The sequence below is a fragment of the Canis aureus genome, chromosome 19 (genome assembly GCF_053574225.1).
Source record: "Canis aureus isolate CA01 chromosome 19, VMU_Caureus_v.1.0, whole genome shotgun sequence".
Lineage (NCBI taxonomy): Eukaryota > Metazoa > Chordata > Mammalia > Carnivora > Canidae > Canis > Canis aureus.
The window spans coordinates 7,941,591-7,966,242 of NC_135629.1; the positions used below are offsets into that span (position 1 = coordinate 7,941,591).

The 24,652-nt window shown below is 53.6% G+C and overlaps 2 protein-coding genes and 1 long non-coding RNA gene across 16 annotated transcripts in view; 1 reads left to right on the forward strand and 2 right to left on the reverse strand.

The window, feature by feature from the left end:
- VGLL4 (vestigial like family member 4) overlaps nucleotides 1-14,935 on the forward strand; it is a 162,885-nt gene extending 147,950 nt beyond the window's left edge. For 6 of the 7 annotated variants that reach the window (XM_077857808.1, XM_077857809.1, XM_077857810.1 and 3 more), the window contains 3 exons: nucleotides 6,419-6,641; nucleotides 11,621-11,744; nucleotides 12,141-14,935. In XM_077857808.1, the coding sequence (XP_077713934.1) occupies nucleotides 6,419-6,641; nucleotides 11,621-11,744; nucleotides 12,141-12,412 (619 nt within the window). In that variant the 3' untranslated portion in view covers nucleotides 12,413-14,935. Of the gene's footprint in view, nucleotides 1-2,546; nucleotides 2,566-6,418; nucleotides 6,642-11,620; nucleotides 11,745-12,140 lie in introns of those variants that run through there. The other variant, XM_077857813.1, reaches the window with a different exon arrangement.
- LOC144289567 (uncharacterized) lies at nucleotides 6,411-11,753 on the reverse strand. Its single transcript, XR_013357411.1, has 2 exons — nucleotides 11,043-11,753; nucleotides 6,411-9,354 (listed from the first exon to the last, which is right to left on the reverse strand). It is a non-coding gene; the product is annotated as an uncharacterized LOC144289567 (long non-coding RNA).
- A 710-nt stretch (nucleotides 14,936-15,645) lies between the features above and the next one.
- ATG7 (autophagy related 7) overlaps nucleotides 15,646-24,652 on the reverse strand; it is a 237,862-nt gene continuing 228,855 nt past the window's right edge. For all 8 annotated transcript variants that reach the window (XR_013357403.1, XR_013357402.1, XR_013357407.1 and 5 more), the window contains one exon: nucleotides 15,646-15,939. Coding sequence is in view for 1 of the 8 variants with exons in the window: in XM_077857802.1 (XP_077713928.1) it covers nucleotides 15,907-15,939 (33 nt within the window). In the remaining 7 variants the exon portion in view is untranslated. The remainder of the gene's footprint in view (nucleotides 15,940-24,652) is intronic.

Sequence of the window (24,652 nt, forward strand, 5' to 3'; positions counted from 1 at the left end):
AGCTCGTCATGTTTTACCCAGGAGGGTGTGTCTGCCTTCCCTGGTGGTGTCACTGCCCCCTCCGCTTCCTGTCTGTAGTTGGTACCAAGGAGTGACAGGCTTGACCAGGGTGTCTTAGAGACACACCCAAGTGCCCTCTTGCTTGTTGGGAAGCAGTGAATTACCCTGCTCACGGGGGAAAGCAGGAGGTGGTGCATGATGACCTAAGGGACAATGGGGGGTGGGGGAGGTGGGAGGACAAAAACGAGGAAGGTACTTACAGGGAGAAAACATTTCACTACTGTTTATTCTCAATATATAAATTCTGCTTTTTCAGACAGTCTCTTCTTGCTGGGCATTGCCTCCGAAATTTCCTTAATTCCTTTTTCTTTTACCACAGATGCTGCTCACTGGATGCACACGTAATATAGGTACTTTAATAATTCACTTAGTCAATGACGAGTTAAATGTCCACTGTGTGCCCAGCCCTGCACTGGGTGCTGGGGAGAGGGCAGAGCAGGAGGCCTGCGGGGCCCTCAAAGCGTCCCGTGGAGCCGGCTCCTCGGAAAGCAAGGCTGACAGGACACCCAGGGCTGGGCCTATCACGCGTGTCTGGGGGTCAGGGAAGGCTTCCTGGAAGCTTGGGGTGGAGCAGGAGGTGGTGGAGGGAGGATGGCTGAGCAGCCCGTGTGTCTGGTTGATGTTCTGCCTCCACCCCCATCCTTGGCTAAGTGTTTATTTCTGTATCTTGCTCCTCTTTTGTGTAAAGCTGTAGGGACAGCATCATCTACCCAAACCCGAGGAACTCAGTAAGTAATGGCCATGGGATGCTTTATGTTTTTTAATTTAAAAAAAAATCATTATTCTGTTTAATTCTGGTAAAGCATATTTACCATACAGTGTACCAGTCTAGCCATTTTTTAAAAAAGTTTTTTAGTAATGTCTACACTCATTGTGGGGCTTGAATTCGTGACCTTGAGATCAAGAGTCATGTGCTCCTCCAACTGAGCCAGCCAGGTGCCCCTCTAGCCATTTTTTTTTTTTTAAGATTTTTATTTATGTATTCATTGAGAGACACAGGCAGAGGGAGAAGCAGGCTGCATGCAGGGAGCCCAACGTGGGACTCGATTCTGGGTCTCCAGGATCACACCCTAGGCCGAAGGCAGCGCTGGACTGCTGAGCCACCCGGCTGCCCCCCTCTAGCCATTTTTAAGTGTGCCATTCAGTGGCATTAAGTATGTTGTGTGAGAAGCTTTTTAAAATTAAAGATGCTTTACTGACTATTATTATTTAAAATTGTATTTATTTGAGAGTGAGAGAGTGAGCATGCATGAGGAGAGGGAGAGAGAGAAGCAGGCTTCCCGAGAAGCAGGGCCCTCTCTGCCGCCTCCATGTGAGGCTTGATCCCAGGACCCCGGGACCATGATCTGAGCCAAAGGCAGCCACTGAACCAGCTGAGCCACCCAGGCGTCCCCTGACTTTATTATTGTTGTCTGTGCTGGGCTGGGAAGGTGTAGTACTGTCCTGTAGGTTCCCAGAGGGCGACTGGCTCACTAAGGAGTGCAGTGGGAGTGGGAGGAGGACTGCGCAGGGGAGAGGGCTGTATCTCGGCTGGGACCCTTGTCTCATGCACCCCTGCTTCCCCCGGCCTCAGCCCTGCTCCTGGCGCCCTCCTGCTTGGAACGTACATCTACACTACACTGCTCAGTTGGCCCCTGTGGGGTCTGGTCTGGCGCCCCACAGCTGCTCTGTGTGCTCCCTGGGGCTTGCGCCCGGGGTCTGGACTGGGCCCTGCCTCATTCACCTGAGCCTAGAGAGCTGCAGCATGCGGGCCCCCAGGGCCCAGAATATTTCCTCGAAAGCACCAGCTAAAATGCCTCATATCCATAGCCCCTCCGCTGCTGGAAGAATTCAGACCCACGTTGGTTTATTTAATAGCCGTCGATAGTTCATGGAATTCAGCTAAGGCCCAAGAACATCAAGTAATACCTTCCCAAGGGTTTGGTTTCAACTCTGAGCTCTTATTTGTTTAAGGGCAGGAAAATCTCATTTTAATGAGAATACAGATGGCCGCGGTGCAGGTTTTCCACGTGGTGGATTCTTTCGCCGTGTCCCTGCGCTTTCCCCAGACACAGCGGACGCCTGCTTTCTGGGCTCGGAGAGGGCGGAAGAGCAGGACGGATCCGTCTCCGCACCCTGTCCCCGAGGAACGTGCGACAGGCATCTTCTTTTTTTTACCTCATCTCTACGTTTGTCCCCCTCTGTTTCCTCTCCTGGAAAGAGTTGGCCGTGGCTGTGCTGCCCCAGGAGGAGCGTGGGTTTCCAGCAAGGGGCCGGGGTGCACGGAGCCAGCAGCCCGTCCTCGGCTGCGGGGCACCGGGGAGCCCTTCGGGCCGCCGCGGCCGCACCGGGTTTTCGTGAGCGGGGGCGCCCGGACCTCCCGGGCAGGAAGCGTGTGGTTTGCCGCCCGTGAGAGCACATGACCCTCTGGGAAGCCGTGGAGCTGGGGTATGATTCACTGGGGGGGAAACATGGAAAACGGTGACTGTCTGTGAGCTCCGGGAACCAGGAAGATGAGCTGGAAATGTGAGTAATGTATAATTTTACTAAAATTAAACAGCAAGTTCTTCAGACATTTTCTGTGTTTGTCGGTGTCTTGTCTGATCCGTGACGCCCCACTGCATCACCTTTGCCGTTGACCGTTTTTCTGGTTGGCTGCCCCAGAGTCCTGTCCCCAGCTCCCGGGTGGGTGCGGTGCGGGTTCAGAGTAGGCCTCTGGGGGTGTGGCCCTGGCCCGTCCCGCTCTGCCCTGGTAGCTCGATGCTTTAGACAGTTGCCTGCCACCTTGGGGCGTCCCCGGCTGCCCCCTGGCCGTGAGGTTCGGGGGACCTTGACGTTGGGTGGAGCTGGGCGCCGCCGGAGCTTGGGGTGTCTCTTCATCCTTTGTCCGGCCTCCGCCCTCACCGGGCTGCGATGCTCCGCTGTCGCCTGGAGCCCCTGCCCCTGCCCCTGCCCCTGCCGCCGGCCGCGTGCCCGCGAGGAGCCAGGGCCGGGTCTTCCTTCCTGTAGCGGTCACGAAACAGGGGCTCAGTTAACACCGCGTGATAAACGAGTCTGCACTGGATGGAGGGGATTGGGACTGGGAAGCTCGTCATTGGTCCCCTGAGCGCCCACGGCTCGTGCGGTGGCCTCCCGGGACTTGCTTGGGCAGCGGGGAGTGGGGAGAAAGAAGATCGAGTAAAGGAGGCAGCTTACGTGTCTTGCCAGCCGTTAAGTTTTATCCCAAATTTCGAAGGAAACCTGATGATGCAGATGAGGAGTGTGATGATATCGTCTTCTCCTCGTTTGAAAAATTGTATCTTTAGCAATACATTTCTGTGTGGGTAAAGCCTGGTTGGTCTCGGGTTCGAGGGGCAGGAAGCCTTCCCGGTGGACGTCCTCAGCTGTCCTGCGTGATAGTGGCTGTTTGCGACCATAGCCCTGGAGGCGTTCACTGGCAAGGCCTGAAGTGTCTTCTGAATCATCACAGGAAGATGGAATTAGGTACGGGCTGGTTTCAAAATTAAGTGTTTTTGTTTGGTTTGGTACTGTAATTCTTTGACAATTGCTCTGGTACTTGTGGCAAGTGTGGAACATACCAAAACACAGTCCTCCGTGACTGTCTTAATAGGCTGACGATTTATTCTCTAATTGCTTTCAAGTCATTCTGCATTGTCAACCAGAGGATAAGAGGAAGAAAAATCATTCATAAAGTAAATGCTGTGCCTTATGCAGTGAATTACCCTAAGCCTACAGCCAGTTCGGCCTCACTGTGTCCACTGCCCCCTTGCACCGTGCGAGCACGATTGTCTGCGTCTGTGTTCTGTTCAGGCCCCGCTGAAGCTCCTCCGAGGAATATTTTACTGTGACCGCACAGCAGATAAGGACACTAGGCTCGGTGGCTTGCCTGAGCGGTGGCGTGCAGAGCTGAAGCTTGGGGCTTGCAGGACTTGCCACGTCTTATGCTTTTCCTGCTCAGCCCCCACTGGCTTATGGCTCAGGCACAGAACCCATCGGAGGGTGTGAACCACCCGGACACCCGGCTCCTCAGCCCTCCTTTCCCCACGATACCGCCCATCCTCAGTTCCCCGGCCACAGTGCCTGCCTTTCCTTCCAGGTCACCCCTGTACTGCTTCTCCGTGGTCTAGTGTGGTCACTGTGGGCCTGCCCCACGAGGCAGTGTGCTGGGCAGGATGGGGACAGGGTGGGCAGGGCCTGGTGTACTCCCAGAAGCCTCGGGGAGAGGGGCAGCCCAGGTGGCCCAGCGGTTTGGCGCCGCCTTCAGCCCAGGGCATGATTGGTCCTGGAGACTGAGGATCGAGTCCCATGTCAGGCTCCCTGCATGGAGCCTGCTTCTCCCTCTGCCTGTGTCTCTGCCTCTCTCTCTCTCTCTGTCTCTCATGAAAAAATCTTAAAAAAAAAAAACAAAAAACCCTGGGGAGGTGAGGGGTGGACAGACGAAAGGCTGTTAATGATGGTGTGATGGGTTCTTTGTTAAAAGTCTGCGCAGGAGGGCATCCCTGGGTGGCTCAGCAGTTTGGCACCTGCCTTTGGCCCACAGTGTGATCCTGGAGTCCCACATCGGGCTCCCTGCATGGAGCCTGCTTCTCCCTCTGCCTGTGTCTCTGCCTCTCTCTCTTTCTATGTCTATCATGAATGAATGAGTGAATGAATAAATAAATAATCTTAGAAAGTCTGTGCAGGGCGCTTAGGGACCGAAAGCCCAGTTAGCAGCGAGCGGTGTGTGCGAGTTGGCAAGCGGCACAAAACATACACGGTTCGAGGCAGAAAGCGGTGCGTCTTGCTTGAGGCATGGCGAGAAGACTGCTGTAGCTGCAGCGTGCAGGGCGTGAGGGCGTGCGGCTGGAAAGGTGGTCAGGGCCAGAGCGGGAAAGGCCTCGAAGGGGGTCCTGAGCGGCCGAAAGTTGCAACTACGGGTGTGACGTGGTTGGAGCTACTTTATAAAAGGATCCCGCTGGATGAATGCGAGTAAGGCCGGGCGTCTGAATCGGGCCTGCAGCTGGTGGCAGTGTCAGCAGCCCGGGTGTGGCGTTGCGGTTCTACAGGATGTCCCCCTCGGGGAATGGGGCGACGGGTACACGGCTCGCTCCGTGATACTCCCTACACCTGCCCGTGAGGCTCCTGTGGACGAGGCGTGCTTTTGCACATGTGCGCATGCCCGGGTATAAAATACCTTTTGTCTTATTCAGGCAGTGAGGCGGGCTGTGACTTTTCATTTCTCTGGGTTTCTTAGTACGTGAGCCTAGGCTTCTATGCTATACAACTGGTTGTCCACTGAGGCAAGAGGATGGTTGCCTGTAGAGTCTGAGAATAATTTGCATTCCTTAAAGAAAAGTCACTGACATTTTGATCTACCACATTTCTAGTTAAAAGACCACATTTGTTATTTAAAAAAAAAAAAAAAAGATTGTGCTGGCAGCAAAGAACATGGTAGACTGAAGGGGCCGAGACCCAAGGTAGAAAGAACCTCTGGAATAAACAGGGCAGGAGGTTCCTGGTCTTTGACAGGCTGTGCCTTCCTCGTCCCCTGCGCTGCGTCGCTCCCTGACAGCTGCAGCATGGCATGCTGCCTTTAGACGAGGCCACTCAGATTGCGGGTGGGGGTGGTGTTTACAGCCCTGTCCATGTTCCACACAGTACCTGCCAAGTGCTAGACGTGCAGCGGAGGTCTTCGGGGGTGCCCCTCGATCGAGGGACTTGGCTGCAGCAGACTGCTGTGGCTCGTGTGTTCTGGACGTAGGGTGGCGTGCATAAGCCAGGGCAGATGCCACCACTTACCAGCCACGGCACCACTGCCCCGAGTCTCAGTCCTGTCCTCTGGAAAAGGAGGTAGTCGCGGCATCTCCTTCATGCTGTGGGGAAGATCTGGAGAGCTCACGCTGCTGGAGGCCCAGAACGGGATCTACCATATAGGAGGTGTCTGGTGACTTTGTGTCATTGTTGTCTTCGTTCTTTTGAAATGGCAGATCCTTGTCAAACCAAGCTGGCTCGAGCACATAGGCTAGTTCTCCAGGCTCTGAGCAAGAAGGGCTCTGATAGGCACCCAGCTGTGCAGGGGGCAGGATGTTGAGCAGAAGGGTGCCATCTTCATTTGGATGGCCCAGCAGAGCCGACTTCATACCCTGGGGACACTACTTCCTCCCAGCACCAAGGGGCTTTGGAGTCTTGCCCACCTGGGTTAGCGCTAGGGCTCCTTACTTCTTGAGCTGTTTGACCTGAGCCTCAGGAAATGGAAATGGTGGTAATAAATATTTATCCCCAGCACAGTGAAGAATTCAATGAGATAATCAGCCGAAGCACCTGGCACAGGGCCGGCAGCCCCTTCACCATTCAGAAGATGCCAGATTTTCCCATCTGAGTGCTCTTTCCTCTTTTTCAGGAACAAGACTGCCAATGGAGACTGCCGGAAAGACCCCCGGGAGCGGAGCCGCAGCCCCATCGAGCGTGCTGTGGCCCCCACCATGAGCCTGCATGGCAACCACCTGTACACATCACTCCCCAGCCTCAGCATGGAGCAGCCCCTAGCACTGACCAAGAACAGCATGGACGCCAGCAGGCCAGCTGGCATCTCGCCCACGCTGACCCCGGTGGAGCGGCAGCAGGTAGGCCTGTGTCCAGTAGGGTTCAGGTTGGTGGCGGATAGGAGGTCCGGGGGTTTGGGGACTACATCCTGGCTGGAGAGCACAGGGCGGAGGGCCGGGGGAAGGGTGTTGGGGGGTGAGAGAGGTGGTGCTTAGCTTCCATTCAGTGGGGGAAAGGAGGAGTGGGAGCAGCAGCAGGGGTCCTTTCACTGAATGCCACCTGCGTTTTGATTCCTACCTAGACCTGCCTGGGCCTCTCCTCCCAGGACTAACAGCCCTGGACAAGATGGTTAACATCTCTGGAGCTTAGTTTCTTTGCACAAGGCAGGGCTGGATTAGATTAGCTATGTTTTCAGCAGTCTTCCTTGGCAATCCTATTTCTAGGAGGATCAAGGAAAATCCTGCCTTTACCTGATATAAGGTCACGCTGATGAAGTTAAATGTCAGGTAACTCTGCTTTGGGTTGGAATCCTATAAAACCAGTGGTCAGAGCAGTTATTAGCTCATGCTGGTGAGAAATCGGTGATTGGCAGATAGGGATGTTTTTTATTAAAGGGAAATAAGGAAATTACATTATTACTTAACAAAACACTGTTTGCTTGATTAAAAAAACCCAGTATTTCAAAAATTGGGCTCCTGGGGAAATATAACAGGAAGCATTAGCATCGAGGTTTGGAATCCCCACATAAGCCCATGGTGTTTCTCTGTGAACCGCTGGGGCCTGTGACCCAATAGGCTCCCGGTCAACATTTGTTCAAGACTGACGGGCAGTGAGCAGAGGCAGGTGCTATGTCCTGAGGAGATGCAGGGTGCAGCTGGAGGCCCTGCTGCTGGGGGTGCCACTGCTTCCCTGCGGCGCCTCTAATACTGCCGGGGCCGGGCTCTGGGCATTGGGAGAGGTGGTGCTGGTGCCTGTGAATCCCAGTAAGGCTGACAGGCAGTTGCACTTCCTATGTGGGAGCCAGGCATCTCCATCCCATTATGTTTCATTCATTCATTCATTTAACGAAACCGGGTAGATGCCTCCTGTGTGCAAGAGGAGAATGCTCGAAGCTGGGCAAGGAAACTAGAGGCACTTACGGTTTTAGGCTAGGGGAGACTGGTATCAAAAAACTATAGTGCTTAAACCATTAATGTGGGAGGAGACAGCCACTTATACCTGATAGAAACTGGGGGCCAGGTTGTCATTACGTTCTTTGTTGTACACTTACTATGCTAACTGTGCTTTGGATGCTCTGTAAAGCCCTAGAGATAGAGATGCTTGTGTAGATGCTTGTGTATCCTACAGGTCCAGCCTGCAGGGAGCCCGCAGCCTGGTCAGGGAGATGGGTGTGTGCAGAGAGGATTGCACTCAGAGGCTGCAGGAGAGGTGCTTTAAGCATCAGAGAATTTGTAGGATCAGGGAATTCAGCTTTCTGGCTGCAGCCACTGCCATGGGGTGGGTGGGGGTCCTTGATGTGGGCATGGGACTCCACTGGGAATTCAGTCTCTGAGCCCATGCTGGCTTGGGGGAAGAAGCTCCCCAGAATGCCTGGAACAGCTGTCTCTGAAGCTTTAGTGTTGGCTTGGATCATAGGTTTCCATGACTCTGAGGTTCTTTTGGTTGATTTTGGTCGTATCCGCTGTGTGAGAAGTATACTGCTGGACAGTAACCTGGCCCTTTTAACCATGGTCTCCTCGACCCTTCTGTAAAACGTGCCTGGCTGCCCACTCTAGCAAGAGGATCCCTGGCCCATCAGATGTGCTATGGGGGCTGTTGAGTGGGTTTTCTAGGACTGAGAACCTTGAGTTTCCACCTGAGTTCTTAGGGGATTCCTGGATGGAGAGCAAAACAGGTGGTCGTGGAACGAGACCCCAGCTTTCCCGGGATGGGTACCATGGCTTTGGCTTCCCTGACACGGTGGCCCAGACCTAAACTTTACTTTAAGGTTGGGGTTGGTGGTGGAGCAGAGGGCAGCTTGCCCTCCCACCGTGGCTGCTGGTCCCCATGTGTTTTGTTCACATGGTGACCATTCATCGAGCTCCTTGCTGTGCCCGATGTGGTGTGGCCTGGCTGGTCACTGGAGCCTGAGCTAACTCTGAGGCTTCCTTAATTCCCTGCCAGCTCCTCTGCAGACCACACAGAGATGAGCTGCGTGGTCCTTGTTCTCCAGCACCTGGGAGGCATCCATGCATTTCTGGGGGTTCTGTTTCATTTGTGAGCTGTCGGGGTGGCTCTGGTGGGGAAGCTCTGAGCCAGGGAAGTGACGGGGAGGGGCTTCCTGGAGCAATAGCACAGCTCTGTGTGGAGGGCAGGCAGGATGGGCTGAGCAGGGCAGGCGCTGGAAGCCTTCCTCTTTGGGTGGAAAATGTGACTCAGATCTCTGGCAATGGGGAAAGGAAGGTTTACAGAGAGGGACGTCTGGGGAGAGTGTCACCCCACTTCTCGTTTTGGTGATGGCAGCTCTGAGGGGATCGTGTGTCCTAATGCTACGGAAGAGCCCACGAGAGTGGTTTTGATGACCGCAGCAAATGAGGAGACACAGATAAGGCTAAATTTTAACAAGCCCGGGGACAGCAGAATGGTTCTCCTCTGGATGCGCTTTCCCCGGGGCAGCCTGGGGCTCCGTGTGCAGCCAGAGTGCGTGGGGCGAGGGGTGCATGGAGCGTGGGTCACAAAGTCTGAGCTGGCCCGGCCACCGCCTGCTGTGGGAGCTCCAGCAGGTTACTCATTTCTGGCCTTCGCCTTCCGGGTCTGCAAAACAAGGGGTGGGGGGGCGGGGTTTCACGCGAGCTCCCAGCGCTCAGCATCTTGGAAGTGGGAAGCCTGTTCCAGGTGGTGTGTGGCGCCCAGCCTGCGCTCTGCGCTCGGAAGGGGAGGGAAGGGAGGGTGGTGCGGCGCCGCGTCCTGGGAGCCGTGTCCTGGGGGGGCTGCCCCCTGCCCACTCTGTCCATGCCATTGCCTTCGTCCCAGCCAGGAGGTGTCCTGGAGACGGTGTGCTGCCCCCCTCCCAGCGAGGTTGGGATGTCTTCGCAGCATCCCCACGTTCTCCCGGGGCTCTCCGGCTCAGGGGCCGCTTTCCACCCTGGAGTGGCTGACGTAAAGGCTGGGCGTTGACTGTATTCTAGCTTTATTCTAAGCTTTCCCTGACACCTTACATTTCTTACGTTTCTCCCCAAAATATGACCGCGTTTGGGGGCATTTGCGTCAGTCAGGACTCTAGTTGCAAGGAACAAAAACCAGCCTGAGCTGGCGTAAGCACAAAAGGAAGGGAGTTTTATTGGGAGGACCTGGGGCGTGGGGGTTCAGCGGGCTCAGGAAGGAAGGGCCAGCCCTTGCCCGGGAGAGCTGGGGAGGAAGCCAGGCTCCCCGTCCCCGAGTCGTCCGGGTCTCCCGTCCTCCCCTCTGCCTCTCCGCGCACAGCGCCGGCCTCGCGCCTGGCCCCCGGTCAGCCCGAGTCTCTTAGTCTGGCTTAGTGGTTGGCCCCAGCCGGGTCAGATTTGCAGCACGGCCAGCAGGACAAGGTCACTTCTGGACGAGGCCGCCCGGGCCTGCCTCACGGATGGAGGCCGTGTTCTGCGAGCGGGCAGGCAGGGAGACCGCAGGCTCAGGGGCCAAGGGACCCTTCAGGAGGTGGCCCCGAGGCTGCAGGCTGCCTTCCTGGGGCAGCGCGACCCACGCCTAGGGGCAGCCCCCGGCCTCGGGCGCTCCTCCAAGCCCCTGTCCAGCTGCTGCCCGCTGAGGGGACGTGGACCTGGCCTCAGCCCTGTCCCCCGCCCAGTGTGCGGGCTCCCTCTGTCCCCACGCCTGATGTGGCGAGCTGGTAACGAGACCTCTGGTTTTTCCTCCCCCTGTGCTGGGAGCCGCACCTCCCCCCGGCCTGGGTGGCAGTGCTTGCGGGTTAGACCCAAGCACGTCCTGGCTCATTCTTGTGGATCCAGATCTTTATCACAGGACGTGTTTTTCACTCTTGTTCATTTCCCATCGTGGGAAGGTGTGCGCACAAGCCTTCTGTGTCTTTGTCCTGCCTGTTGAACATCTTTAAAGGAGAGGCCGGGGGTAGGCAAGCACAATTTCCCCCCGCGTGGACACTGTTTGCATCTGTGGGCCCTTTGAGGGGCTCTCCCTGGGTCCCCTCTAGTTGTCTTGGAACTCCGCCTGCCCCCCCCCCCCCCCCCCAGCCCATCTCCAGCGCTGTCGGGAGGGGTCTTCCCTGGCTGGGGCCTGAGGAAGCTGTTGGAGTCACAGGTGTTTCCTGTCCTGGATGCCGTGCCATGGCCTGGGGATCCAGGAACGCTTCCTGGTCCTTGTTCCAAAGTGTGCACGGGGTAGAGGGCCCGGTGCCGGGGTCTTCTGGGCACACTTGGGAAGGATGCCCGACTCGCTCAGTGGGGACACGGTTAGACTTGAACAGGGTTTTAAAGGACAACTAGAGTTCTTACCGGCAGCGCACTGGTCGTGGGGAGGGAGAGTGTCAGCAGAGCCAGCTGGGCCAGGGGTGGGAGGCACGTAATTCACCCTCAGGTGTACTTCCTGCATTCCCATGCCCGTCGGGATTGGTGTGGTCCTCGTAGAAACACACTCGAGCTGTCTGGCTTGAGCAAAAGCCGGGAGCCTGCCGGGGAGGGTATAGGGACTGTGCCTAGAAGCCGTGGACCACGGGGACCTGAGCGCCCTGGGGACCGAGCCGAGGAGCCGTGAAGGTTTCTCACCCCCCAGGAGGCCCACGCGCTGTGAGTCTGCTGGGGTTTAGCAGGTGCACTCGTTCTGAAGCTGGAGGCGGCAGGAGGCCGGGCTTCGCTGTGCCTCCTGTGGGGAAGGGCAGCAGGGCAGGGACCCGATGGGGGGTGGCACCTGATGCCCCGCAGGTGGGAGGAGTGCCTGTCTGTGGTGCTGGAGGGACACACAGACCACCCAGCCTCAGCTCTGGCAGGTGTGTAAGGCCCGGGGTCGCCGGCCGGCCTGAGCACCGGCGCTCCTCGCCCGCGCCACCCCAACCGCAGCCTCCTCTCCTCCCCAGAACCGGCCCTCGGTGATCACGTGCGCCTCCGCCAGCACTCGCAACTGCAACCTCTCCCACTGCCCCATCGCACACAGCGGCTGCGTGGCGGCCGGGCCAGCCAGCTATCGGAGGGCGCCGAGCTGTAAGTCACCCTGCGGTGGGCGGGAGGCGGCGGCGGGGCGGGAGGGGCGGGGGGGGGGGGCTATTTTTTTGGACGTGGCTCAAGCAGAGTGTTTGCATCCGTCCTACGTTGTGCCCTGGACAGAACAACTACCCCTGGAGCTTGTTCTGTTGAGGCTGAAACAGTGGTGGTTTGGAGCACGTGGCACGTGGGTTGTGTCTGGCTTGAGTGGGACCGGGAAGGGGCCTCCAGGATCCCACCGGACTTGGGACAAGCCCTGTTCTTGTCTCTGAACTCCTGCGTAGCCCAGGCGGGCACATTGCCGTGTCACGGGTCCAGAGAACAGCCCGGTGGGTGGGGGCCGGGCCCCACGCGCGTCTCCACAGCCCTGACCGCCTGCTGTCCTGCCCCCCGCAGCCACTGCCACCTGTGACCCCGTGGTGGAGGAGCACTTCCGCAGGAGCCTGGGCAAGAACTACAAGGAGCCCGAGCCGGCGCCCAACTCCGTGTCCATCACGGGCTCCGTGGACGACCACTTTGCTAAAGCCCTGGGCGATACGTGGCTCCAGATCAAGGCGGCCAAGGACGGCGCGTCCAGTAGCCCTGAGTCGGCCTCCCGCAGGGGCCAGCCCGCCAGCCCCTCTGCGCACATGGTCAGCCACAGTCACTCCCCCTCCGTGGTCTCCTGAAGGGAGCTCCACCCTCGAGCAAGATGTCAGTCTGCATGGTTTGCCTGAGCTTTGAACAGTCAGTGCTTAAAAAATGGAAAAACAAAAAAAAAAATATTGTGGGGGTGGGGTAGGGGGAAGGGTGGGGAAGGGATGGTTTATTCGCAAAAACCATGTCGTGGGGATTTTGGTTATGTTTTTGTACTTGCTTGGTATTCGTACGCGGGGCCCTCCAACACGACCGCAGGGGCTGCCCCTGAACATCTAAGGTAGCGTCCTGCCTCCCTGCCTCAGTTACCAAAGAAACCTCTGACGCAGGTCTGCTGCCCTGACTGGGCGGGACTCCGCGCGCACGCTTTCTCAGTCACAAGCCATGACATTCGTGACCCAGATGCTTCGTGCTCTTTAATTTGCTTCTCGAGACCGGGGTGTGTGTGGCTTCGCTTCCACTGGGTGATTGGTCCGGCCCGCATGTGTGTGCGTCTGCGTGCGTGCGTGCGTCTACTTGAAGAGAACAGAGAACTGTCGCGTCTGATTTGCACTATTGGAGGAGGGCTGAAGTTGCCTGCCTGACAACTTTATGTGAGATGCTAGTACTCTGAGGGCAAACTGCTGAAAAACAAAGGGTTTAAGGATGACATTTCTGACCATTTGTGTGTTTTTTGTTGTTGTTGTTGTTTTTAATTTAGACAAAACAGCTTTGGAAGGGGAAGTCTCATACAGGTTATAGGTCTTTCTCTCTAGATTTCAGGTGCTTGCAACTGGACTGCAGACTCTACCGTCACGGGCATTCTCCCTTTCCTGAACACTGCAGTTTGTTAGACTAGAGCTGAGGCTGGAGGATTCTTTAGTGCTTTCAACGTGATGCATGTTTTAATGGAGAAAAATAGCTGGTTTCTATTAATTGTATAGATCTAGTAAACAAGAACCTTAATACTTATTAGCTTCTTTTCAGAATTAGTTTATTTTTGTCAGTTATGGTCCTGGATCTACTTACTGCTGGTACAGTTGTACTCTGAGATTCGTGTTTGCTACTCCCACTGCTCCCAGGTAGCGTGGGGCCGGCAGCCCTGGAGACGGGCGGGCCAGTCGTGGGTCAGCCGCGGTGTGGGATGCTGGAGATTTTTTGCTGCAGGCTGACATTTATTTTTTGCATCCCTTTCTGCTTATTACTGGCTCCCAGGGGGGTTGGGTTTGTGTCTCCTTCCGGCTTCCCTCCACGCAGAAACCGCTCCCTGCCCACCCTCTTGGCTGAACAGCAGATTACTGACAATCTGTGATATGGTATTCTGTGCGCTTCCTCGTACGCCGGGGCCAAGGCAGTATACATTCCTCTGACTATACACTTATCACTGCATTTATTATCGTTTGCTAGAGTAATAGCTACTAACTAGAGGTTAGGCGAAGAAGAAAGCATGACGGACACAGCTGTGGATGTTCAACAGCTGCTCCTCTTTTTGGTAAACGTACATTTCTATCCCCCCCACCCCACCCCACCCCACCCCCACCCCACCACGGCCCAGCCTCCAGAGGGCTTACCAAGTCGCCTGGCCGCCTGGCCGGGTGACACTGGCGGGCCCGCCTCCCCTGCGAGGCACTGTGGACTTGCGGGAGCCCTCGAGCCTGGTTTTCAGTATAAGAGAAATGGAGGTTAGCCGGTTGTGAAAGTCGTCACTGGGCGGAAAGGTCAGCCGATCGGCTCCCGTGGTCACAGGGTGGCTGCGGGTCCTTCCACAGGCGGAAGGAAGGCCCCTCTTTTGCCCCTGCACACACATTTCACCCCCACGTAACTGGGCTTCCAGGCTTTCGCATTTGGGCCCCTATATTTTCTGTAGGAAAAATCGGTGAGAACACTTTTTTTATATAGGTAACTTTAAGACCATCATTACGCTGTGCGTAAAGAATGTACAGAGAAATTTGTAGGTATTTTTTGAAGAACAATTAATTTGTTAATGATATGTAGCTATTTAATTTCCCCTTTCCCATTGTAATCATTCATATTTTTTGTTTGGAAAAAAAAGTTGATCTTTTTTTTTTTTTTTTTTTTTTTGTCGTAGATGTGTCTGTAAAAGTGCAGGAACACAGTTATTCTATGAGAACACTGCATCTGCCTTAATAGCCACTAGTTTGTTACTGCTCCAGGCTACTGAGCGCTGCGGCGGGCAAGCCGCCCCGGCGGGCTCTGTGAAGGGCGGGTCCTCGGGCAGCTGCCCCGCGGCGGCGGCCCCCGGCACTGACCTATCTGGGATAGGCGGGACCCTGCGGGGGGCCCCGGGCGCACGGGGAAGCAGAAAACCAAACATTTCACTGGGAAAGGACACACTCCCTGGCCTCAGGAGGAGCACAGTGAGTTCTTCACAGAGCCTCGCCGTCGCAGTGCGTTCTGACCGTTCTCTCCATGTTTGTAAATCTGTAATATACCATTCTCTGTGGCCTGTTTTTCCTGGAAGAAGAAGAAGAAAAAAAAAAAAGGTTTGGCAGGCCATCTTTTTTTTGTACTTAAAAGTAGCCTTAAGAACAATAATAAAGTGCTCTTAAACCACAGGCTGTGTGTGTGAGCCACCTGCCCCTGCGTGCGACGACACCCCCACGGGTGGTTCCTGACGTAGCTCTGACTCCACGAGAAGCACCACTTACAGCCTGACCTGCAGGTGCCCCTCAGCCTTCACATGCATGCTGACCTGGGTCCCTGGCCTGACACCGAAGAGAATACCCCAAAACACAAGTGTGGAGGGGGTGCCTCCCTCTCCTGAGTTCCCACACCCTAGCTCTGGGTGTCCACGGGTGGGGGGCGGGTGTGGCCTCCGGTGGTGTGAGGCCTCCTCCAGGGTACCAGATTGTGGCCCTGAGCCCCGTTCCTGGGCCTTCCACCAGCTCAAGACAGCAGCAGAAATTTCTTTCCTCCCCACAGCTGAGGACAGGCCAGGAGGTGGAACAACTGTGTAGGTGGCAGGCCCTGTCCTTACTGGTGCTCTGGGTTCACCGGGACGAGTGCAGGCCCTTTTGTCCTGCCCCCCACCCCAGCAAGGACATCAGCCCTCACTGGTGCCCAGGGGCCCTTCTCTGGGCATTGCCCCCCACAGTGGCTGCCGCAAAGAGGTGCCTTCTCATTTCCCTAGTTGGTGTGTGTTGGGCTGTTTCCTGTCCTCCTTGCCACCCCACGGGGACCAAGATGGGCAGGATCCTGGGAGTTTCAACCATCAAACACTTGACAACAAGAAAAAAAGAACTCGCGGAACGAACCAAGTCCCAGATCACTGTCAGCGCCAAAGCCAAGGTTATTATTTAGCTCAGAACTGGTAGGATCATGAATCATGAGACCTGGAGAACCCCAGAAGCTCCTGGGCAGCGGAGAGGGGGCTCCGGCCCTCAGGGTATGCAGAGGAGGAGACCACAAAGGTTGGAAGGTGCAGGGCCCAGAGTCATCGGTCCTGGGGGCAGCTGTCCTGCTCCGGTAGCCCAGGGCTCCTCGGCGCGCAGCCAGGGAGAAGCCAGCCGCACACAGGTGGGCCATGTCACACGGTCTCATCGTCGCTCATGTCCCAGATCTGTGTGGAGAGGGGGAGATGTTCAGTGTTCAGCCGCCTGGGGGCACCCGCTCATGTGGGCTCAGATCTGGGTAGTATGACAACAAGCAAAAGAATGCTGGCTCCCACTGGCAGAGGACACACCGTGTGCCTCACAATGCCCTTGTCACTGAGGACAGACACGCTATTCTTGTATAAGCAAAGCAAGTCATAGAGAAGGGAAGGCACTTGTCCGAGGCCTCACTGCGAAGTGAGCAAACCAGCAGCCAGCCGGGGGCAGGGCCGGGGGGCCGGGGCCTGAGCCCCTCACCTCTAAGGGCCGCGCCCAGCAGCCATCCCCGCCAGGCCCTGCGCCCTCTGGCTTCTGCAGCGCCCCGAGCCATCCTCTACAGTGGCCTCCTGTCTTCGAGGGCGGGGCCTCCGGCTTGTCCCCTGCTCAGAGGCGCAGCGGCCTGCCTGGACACACCCTTCCACCTCCGCAGGCTCCCACCCTGGGCCGCAGGTCAGCTGTGGTCTAGGTGCCACATGGACTGCAGCTGGCTGTCCCTTGGGAGTAAGCTCTCGGCCCACCAGTCCTGGGGGAGACAGCCTGGCCCTGCCTCTGTCCCTCTCTCTTTGGGGAGCCCCAGACTGCTGGGGCCAACCTTCATGTGCGCAGCGTGAATAAGGGGACAGTGGGGCGCTATTAGGAGCGGCGAGCTTGCTGGGCCCTGCCTGGCCACCTCTTTCTCTGCAGGCCGTCTGCATGAATCCCTAGGAGGGAGCCAATGCAGGCATAGAGGCCCCCAAGGCTCCTTGCACCCTGGGCTCCCTAGGGGGCTGGTCCCTGAACTTACGCCTTCAGACTTTCAAAATTCCTAGAATTGGTTGCAAAAGGCCACCTCAGCCCTAGCAGAGCTGAGAGAAGGAACATCATGTTTACACGAGGCTGGCCCGGGGAGATGGGGAGGCCCAGCCAAGGTAAATATCAACACCAGCTTGGCTTTCAAAGTCAAGGATGTGGAAAATAAATAGAGAAGGAAATTTCCTTTATCCTGAGGCCTCAGCTGCCCAGGCTGAGGGCTGGTGCTGCGTGTGCCTCTCCCACCCACCCCCCTTTCTACGTACACCCCACTGTCCCAAGATAGCAGAGTGGGAAGGCACAAGCAAAGATCCAGACACATGCAGGAGCAGCAATGTGGGGGGGGGCCTGGTCTGGGGTCCAGCAACCCCAGTGAGGCCAGGCAGGCCCTGCCCTTCTCTGGGCCCAGCTCCCCGCCCAGCTTATCCAGAGCATGCTTTGAATGAGACTCCAGGGCCTGGACCCTCAGGTGGGTTTGGTTGGGGGGGAGGGGCAGAGGGGTATGAGGGCGTGGCTGCATCTCGAGCAAAGGCGGTACTGAGGAGCCCCTGGTGTCACAATGGTGGCTCTGGTTCAGGCCATCTGAGTGTGAAATCAGCTGCCAGAGGGTGTCTTGGGGGGCTCGTCCGTTCTTTCAGTCATCCAATAAACACACCCGTGGAGCCCCTCCCCGTGCTGTGGCTGCACAGAGCTGTGGCAACTATTCCCTCCTCTGCTGCACAGCAGCCTGGGAAATGCAGATGGAGACAAATTCAGAGGTAAGATGGCTGGCCTGGGATCACACAGCAAGTCAGGTGTGAGCTGGGAGCACAGTGTGTGGGAAAAGGTTACGTGAATAACAAGCGTTCCTGGGGTGGGCTGCAAGGAGGCGGTGGCCACGGCCAGTGGGCTATAACCTGCTGGGGGTGGGAGGGATGCCAGCCAGGGCCCGGGCAGTCTGGGTCAATAGTGTCCTCTGAATGGATGGAGTTTTTCATAGGACACCTGGGGGCCAGGCCCGGGACAGGGCTTTATGGAAACGCAGGAGCTCCATCCATTTTATCATCGACTCGACTGCATCTCAGCTACAGGGAAAGGTCCTCAGCACCCAGCCCTGCCCGCGCACGCAGCAGGGGAGGAGGAGCGGGAAGGGAGCTGGCTCTGCCCTTCGCTCCTAGCCCCACCCAGGTTGTGCAGGGGATCAAGTCAGGCACCCAAAGGGCTTATTATGACAGGACTCTACAGAAGGAGGCAGTGAGGGGTAATGGATTTTGCATAACCATTCGGGCATTTTCCAGAAAGAGTTCCCTGGGCCTGAGATGGGTCTCTCCACTAGGGCAGCCAATCCTTTTCCCATCAGCTAGGCTCAGGAAGGCAGCAGTCTTAGTTGTAAACTTCCAGAAATGTAAGCCTCCACCGCTCCCATATGATCTCACTTATAGATGGAATCTAAAAAAGCCGAACTCCCAGAACCAGAGAGCAGCTGGGTGGTTGCCAGAGACTAGGGGGAGATGAGATGTTGGCCACAGGGTACAAACCTTCCCGTTACAAGAGGAATATGTTCTGGAGATCCAGTCTACACCTACACCATGGCGATTATACTGGGAGAATAGAATCTTAAGTGTTCTCATCACACACACACACACACGACAACCATGTGAAGGTTTGGATATGGTAATTAATTTCGTGGTCGTAATCATTGCATAATATATATTAAATCACTACTTTGTAAAACCTAAATTTATATACTTTTTGTCAGTTTTCCTCAGTGAAGCTGGAGGAGGAAAAAAACAAACTTTAGTCTCATCTCACCCTGGAATAAGGCCTTGGGGCTGGGTTGTCCTCAGAGGGCCCAGCAGCAAGGGGCCCCATGAATGTCCTCTTCGTAATGAATGAAGGTTGTATTAAATTGGCAAAGATTTAAAAAATGCTGATACTCATTGCTGGCAAGAGAGTGGCAAAACACTTCCAGCAGGAACATAAATTGGTACCATATTTTTCAAAAGAAGAGATTGGGCAATATATAATACAAAGCTTTAAAAATAATCATACCCTAAGGAAGAGATAAATGATCTCTTTTTGTAGATGATATGCAAGTACACCTAGAAAACCCAGGAAAATAAATATCGAGAAGAATAGAGAATATTCAGTAAGACAAGCAAGGTATAAAATTACCAACAACCAATTCTAGCCTTCGTATCTGCAAACAGCAGCCAGTTGAAAAACAGTGAGAGGAAGAACCCATTGTGAGAACGATGAAAAAGAGAAGCTCCTAGGGAATAAACCTACACGAAATGGATAACATCCAAATGAAAAACCCGTCATCCCAGCCGCAGAGCAGTCCACGCCAGGGCCTTGGGAAAAGTAAACTGGAACAAACTGGGAAAAACACTCCTTGTGTGTACACGGGGCGACTTGATGACAAGAAAGCCTGTCAGGTTTGCCCACTTTCATACAGAAATTTACCACGATCTCAATTTGAAAAAAATCAACACATATCTTTTCTGGAGCTAGACAACTTGGTCCTAAGGTTTATGAGGGGAAAAAAATATCTAGGAAAACCTTGGTAAAGAAAAACAATGAGAAGGTTCACTTGCTAGATGTTCAAGCAGGTCATCAAGTTGACAACTTCGAGAGGGCTGCGTCACCACGGGAAAAGAGAGATGGGCCAATGGCACATAGTGAGCCCAGAAACAACAGAAAAGAATGTCCCAGGACATATGGACATTTAGTATCTTAATGATAAAGGTTTGGGGAAGGTGATCCCAAATCATTAGAAAAAGATGGACATTTTTTTAAAAGATTTTATTTATTCATGAGAGACACAGAGAGAGAGAGAGAGGCAGAGACACAGGCAGAGGGAGAAGCAGGCCCCCTGCAGGGAGCCCGATGGGAGACTCGATCCCGGGTCTCCAGGATCACACCCTGGGCCCAAGGCAGACGCTCAACCACTGAGCCACCCGGGCATCCCAAGATGGACTTTTTAATAGATGATATGGATATAACTGGACAGTCATTTGCAAAAAGACAGAATTGATCCCATGCTTCACTGTACATCAGAATCCACTCTAAATGAAACCAATCGAAGTGTACAATGGTGAAACCATATAAAACAAACATGAATTCCTTTGTAACCTAGGAGTGAGGAGCCTATAGCCTTAAATCTATAAGCAATAAAATAGATACACTGGATTATGTGAAAACACATAATTGTGGAATTTTGCATAGAAAAAGCTACATGCAAAGTCGGAAAGACAACAAAGTGGAAGAAAATACCACACCAGACCGTAAAGGGCTAATCTCCCTAGTATACAAATAGCTCTTACAAATCAAGAAGAGAAAGACCAATAAATGGATTCTTTTTTTTTTTTTAAACAGACCAAAGACATGGACAGTTCACAGGAAAAAAAAAAATACGCAAATAGTCTTTAAATAGAAGAAAAGGGGCTCAGCCGCTCAGAATTAAAGAAATGCTAAGATTTCTTAGGATACAATAAATACACAGCAGAAAAAATACTGAGTCTTCACAAAAACCCAAACTTCTGATCTCTTAAAAGATACCACTATGAAAATGAAAAGGCAGACCAGAGACTGGAAGAAAATATCCACAGTGTATATAAAAACGACTTGTAATCAGAATTACGAAGAACTCCCACAGTTCAGTGATACAGAGATGGGCAACCTTTTTTTTTTTTTTAATGGGTGAAAGATGTGAACAGACACTTCACCAAAAAGGAAATAGAATGGTCAGTGAGAACCTTAAAAGGGACTCAGCATCCTTAGTCCTCAGGGAAATGCAAACCACAAAGAGACACCACATTGTACCTTCTAGAACTGCCAAAATGAAAAAGGCTGGTAGCGCCAAAGGTCTGTGAGAGTGTGGAGCTACAGGAACTCACGTACTGCTGTCAGGGGTAGAAAGTGGAAGAACCATTTGAGAGTAAGGTCTGCTGACTTTTTTTTTTTTTTTTTAAGATTTTATTTATATATTCATAGAGACACAGCTAGAGAGAGAGAGGCAGAGACACAGGCAGAGGGAGGAGCAGGCTCCATGCAGAGAGCCCGATGTGGGGCTCAATCTCGGGTCTCCAGGATCACGCCCTGAGCTGCAGGCGGCGCTAAACCACTGCGCCACTGGGCTGCCCAGGTCTGCTGACTTTAAAGTTAAAAGTACAGTATGGTGCGGCCATTCTACTCCTATTTACCGCACAGGCATGAAAACACGTGTCCACAAAAAGACTTGTTCAAGTATGTTCACAGCAGCTCTATTCCTAACACGCACGAACTGGAACCAACCCAAAGGTACACTGGCAGGCGAACAGAAACACACTGGTACAGCCATACAGTGGGTGCTGCTTACCATCCGAGGAAGAACGCACAAACGCATGCAGCAACATGTATGCATCTTAGAGTCACTGTCCTGAGTCAAATAAGCCTGACATGAAAGACTTAAACCATATAGATCCATTTATATAAAATTGTAGACGTGGCAAAACTAATCTATGATGACAGGAAGTAGATTGTCTGTCAGAACTCACCAAACAAAAAAAGAGAGGAAGAACTCACTAAACTATGCGCTTTAAATGGGTACATCTTACTGTACACAAATTATATATACCTTAATAAAGTTGATTTTAAAAAAAAGCTGTACAGAACAAGGGTGTCTGGGTGGCTCAGCCAGTTGAACTTGGGTCCAACTCTTGATTTCAGCTCAGGTCATGATCTCAGGGTCATGAGATCTAGCCCCACGTCAGCTCCACCCTCAGCAAGAAGTCTGCTTAAGATTCTCTCCATCTCTCCCTTTGCCCCTCTCACTGCTCTCTCTCTCAAATGAATCTTTAAAAAAATAAAATAAAAAAAGCTTAAAAGCTGCACAGAACATTTTGTCACCTATCAGAGGGGCACAAATCCCAAAGCTTGCAAATATGTTCACTGTATCTGTGAACCAGCGGGAAAGCACACTCCCCTTAGAAGCCAGTGCTATGGAAACAGCACAACCTCTATGGAGGATTCAACAGAAATTACTTGTCTCAAATTTTGACCCAGCAGGCTGACTTTTAGGAGTCTGTCCTAAAGATATGCCTCCACAAATACAAAAGGATGTGATTAAAAAAAAAAAAAAAAAAAAAAGGATGTGATTCACGGCTGGGTGGATTGTTACAGGCAAAGATCGGAAATAGCCCAAATGACCCTCAGTGGGGAACCAGCTCACTAAGACATTTGCTGCACATTGGCCACTATGGCCCTAAAACACAGCAAGGAAGCTCAGTGAACAGGATGGGGTAATTTGCAGGATTTCCTTAGTGAGAGAAAGAAAAATGAGAGTGTCTGTGGCATGCCACCTTTTGTGTGAGATGGAAGAGAAAATAAGAACATCTTACATTCTTTTAAAAGTTTGCAAAAATAAAAACACAAATGATAAACTGGAAATTAATTTTACTGGCTCCCTATAGTGTGTGGGTGAGATGGAGGCGAGGCTGGTCTGAGCATCCCTTGTAATTTGAGCATCAACTACATGTTTATAGAGTCAAAAATTAAAAACAAAAATAACTGAAAGTACAGCAAAAAAAAAACAAAAAACAAAAAAACACAACAACAAAGATAGATACACTGGACCTCATCAAAAGTACAAAGTTTTGCGCCTAAAAGGACACTATTAGGAAAGTGGAAAGACAGCCCGAAGAACGGGAGAAACTACGTGCAAATCACACACCTGATACGGGACTTGTTTCTAGATCCTTTACGACTCAGTAGTGAAAGGACAACCTAATTTATGAACGGGCAAAGGAGCTGCATAGACAAACATAAATGGCCGAGAAGAACATGAAAAGATCCTTGGACGTGGTATCAGTCATGAGGAAAATGCAAATTGGAAATGTGAGGAGATACCATGTTGCACCTGATGGGATGGCTTTAATCAAGTCAGATGACAGGACTGGAGAGGACCTGAAGCAGTTCGCACCTCAGGCATTGCTGGGGAAGACGCACCATGGCACGGCCACTGGGGAAGACTGTCTGGCAGCTCCTCAAGCCAAACACAGCGATCACGTGGCCCACAATGCCACCGTGGGATGTGCACCCGAGAGAACAGAAACCTATGTCTGCACAAAAACTTACCTAGAAACATTCACTGCATTACTTGTAATAGGACGTCGAAACGCCACAGATGCCTACCGACTGATGAATGGAAATGTGGACCGTCCGGACGGCGTGATGTCACTAGCAAAGCATGTGTGTGCTCAGTGTTCTCAAGAGCCTGAGGCCAGTGCTGTCACCGTGTACAACGTAGGCAACTGAAGTCCAGAGGAAATTATGTAACTGGTCAAGGAGGCCCAGCTAGTAAGGGGGGGAAACTGAGACTTTTCCCCTCATCTCACTATTTCCTTACTGTTAAACACAATTCCTTATAAAACAAACAAACAAACCAATGAAGGCCAGTCTCTGAACCTGCTTCCTGGACTGACATTCAGCTAGGCTGACACAATGGGTGGCCCCACGGCTGGACAGCACCCACGGGAAGCACGTGTCCACCCAGGGCTTGGGAAAGGCCAGGCCAGCCTCTAACCTATCTCGGCTGCGGGGGTCCCCTGACCTCTGTCTTTGACTCCATCAGGAGGCGAGGCCAGGCTCCTGCCCGAGGCCCAGGCTGCTCCTGGCTGGCTGAAGGCCTGGCCTCCGCAGGCCCAGCCGTCCCACAGCAGGGAGCGGGTCTGTCCAGAGGAGGTGCTGCGCCACTTCAAGCCCATGTAGGCGGGGGACGGCGGGGCCAGGGCCACTGCTTCGAAGCACGGAGACCTTCCAACATCAGGACTCCTCATGAGAGGGCGGGCAGGACAGACAGCTGGACCACACAACCCCAGGGGGGCCTATGGTTTCACTTTCTGCTCTCTCCAAATGAGACACATTTGAGAGGAGCTGTTCATCATCCAATTCCAAACTTGGGTCCCCTTTCTGGACCACACTGCCTGGAGCCTGCCACAAACTAAAGTTTTTCTTTTATAAACACTGTAATTACCCTTTGAATGGCATGATTATATTTGTGTATGTGTGTTAAAAGTGTTCATTTGTTAAATGTAAACATTTAAAATATACCACAGTTTCTGAAATCCAGTTTGGGCATTTATTTTTTAATATAAAAATGGAAATATCCAGATCTCTCTGGGCCTCTGAGCAGCCCTGCTCCCCCTCCCTCCTCTCTGGGATCTTCATAGGTATGCATCTTTCTTCAGGAAGGACACAAAACAGAGGGGTCTAGGGGTTGGCCTTGGCTGGGGACCAGATGAGGACATCAGCCAGGACTTCCCCAAGACTTCCCAGCCAGGGTTCAGTCCACTGGGGAAAGAAAGAAGGCTCCATCATGCTTCCAACCAGCTCACACTATATTAGCTCTCCATTCATTCACTCATGTACAATCACTTATTCAAAAAAATGCTTCCTGGGTAGGTGACACTAAGCCAGGGATGTGGGGCACTGTCCTTCATTTCTTGCCTGTCCAGGTGGTCAGTACCTTCCTCTGAACTATGGGAAACAGTTGAGGGCATTAAGCCCCATTTCGTCTGAGGGGCAGGGGTCTGGCAGTCTGCGAGCCCCTTCTGAGCACTTCTGAGAAACCATGGGCGCCTGTGGAGAAAGAGGACAGGAGGCACCCAGAAGATAGCTCCATAAAGACTTGGGAGCCAGGCAGCCAAGGACATGCCACCAGAAGGCCTAGCCAGGCAGGGCTGGCCAGGGCAGGGCCCAATCACAGCCGAGGTCCAGAGAGAGGACAGTGGTTACAGGGCTCCCATGGCCAGCACACTGTAGACCCGCCCTGGGTCTCTGATATCTCAGGTCAGGTTCCTGGACAGGAAGGGAGAGGAGGCGGCAGCCTGGCAGGAGGAGGAAAGAGGGAGGAGGAGCAGATGCAGAGTCCCC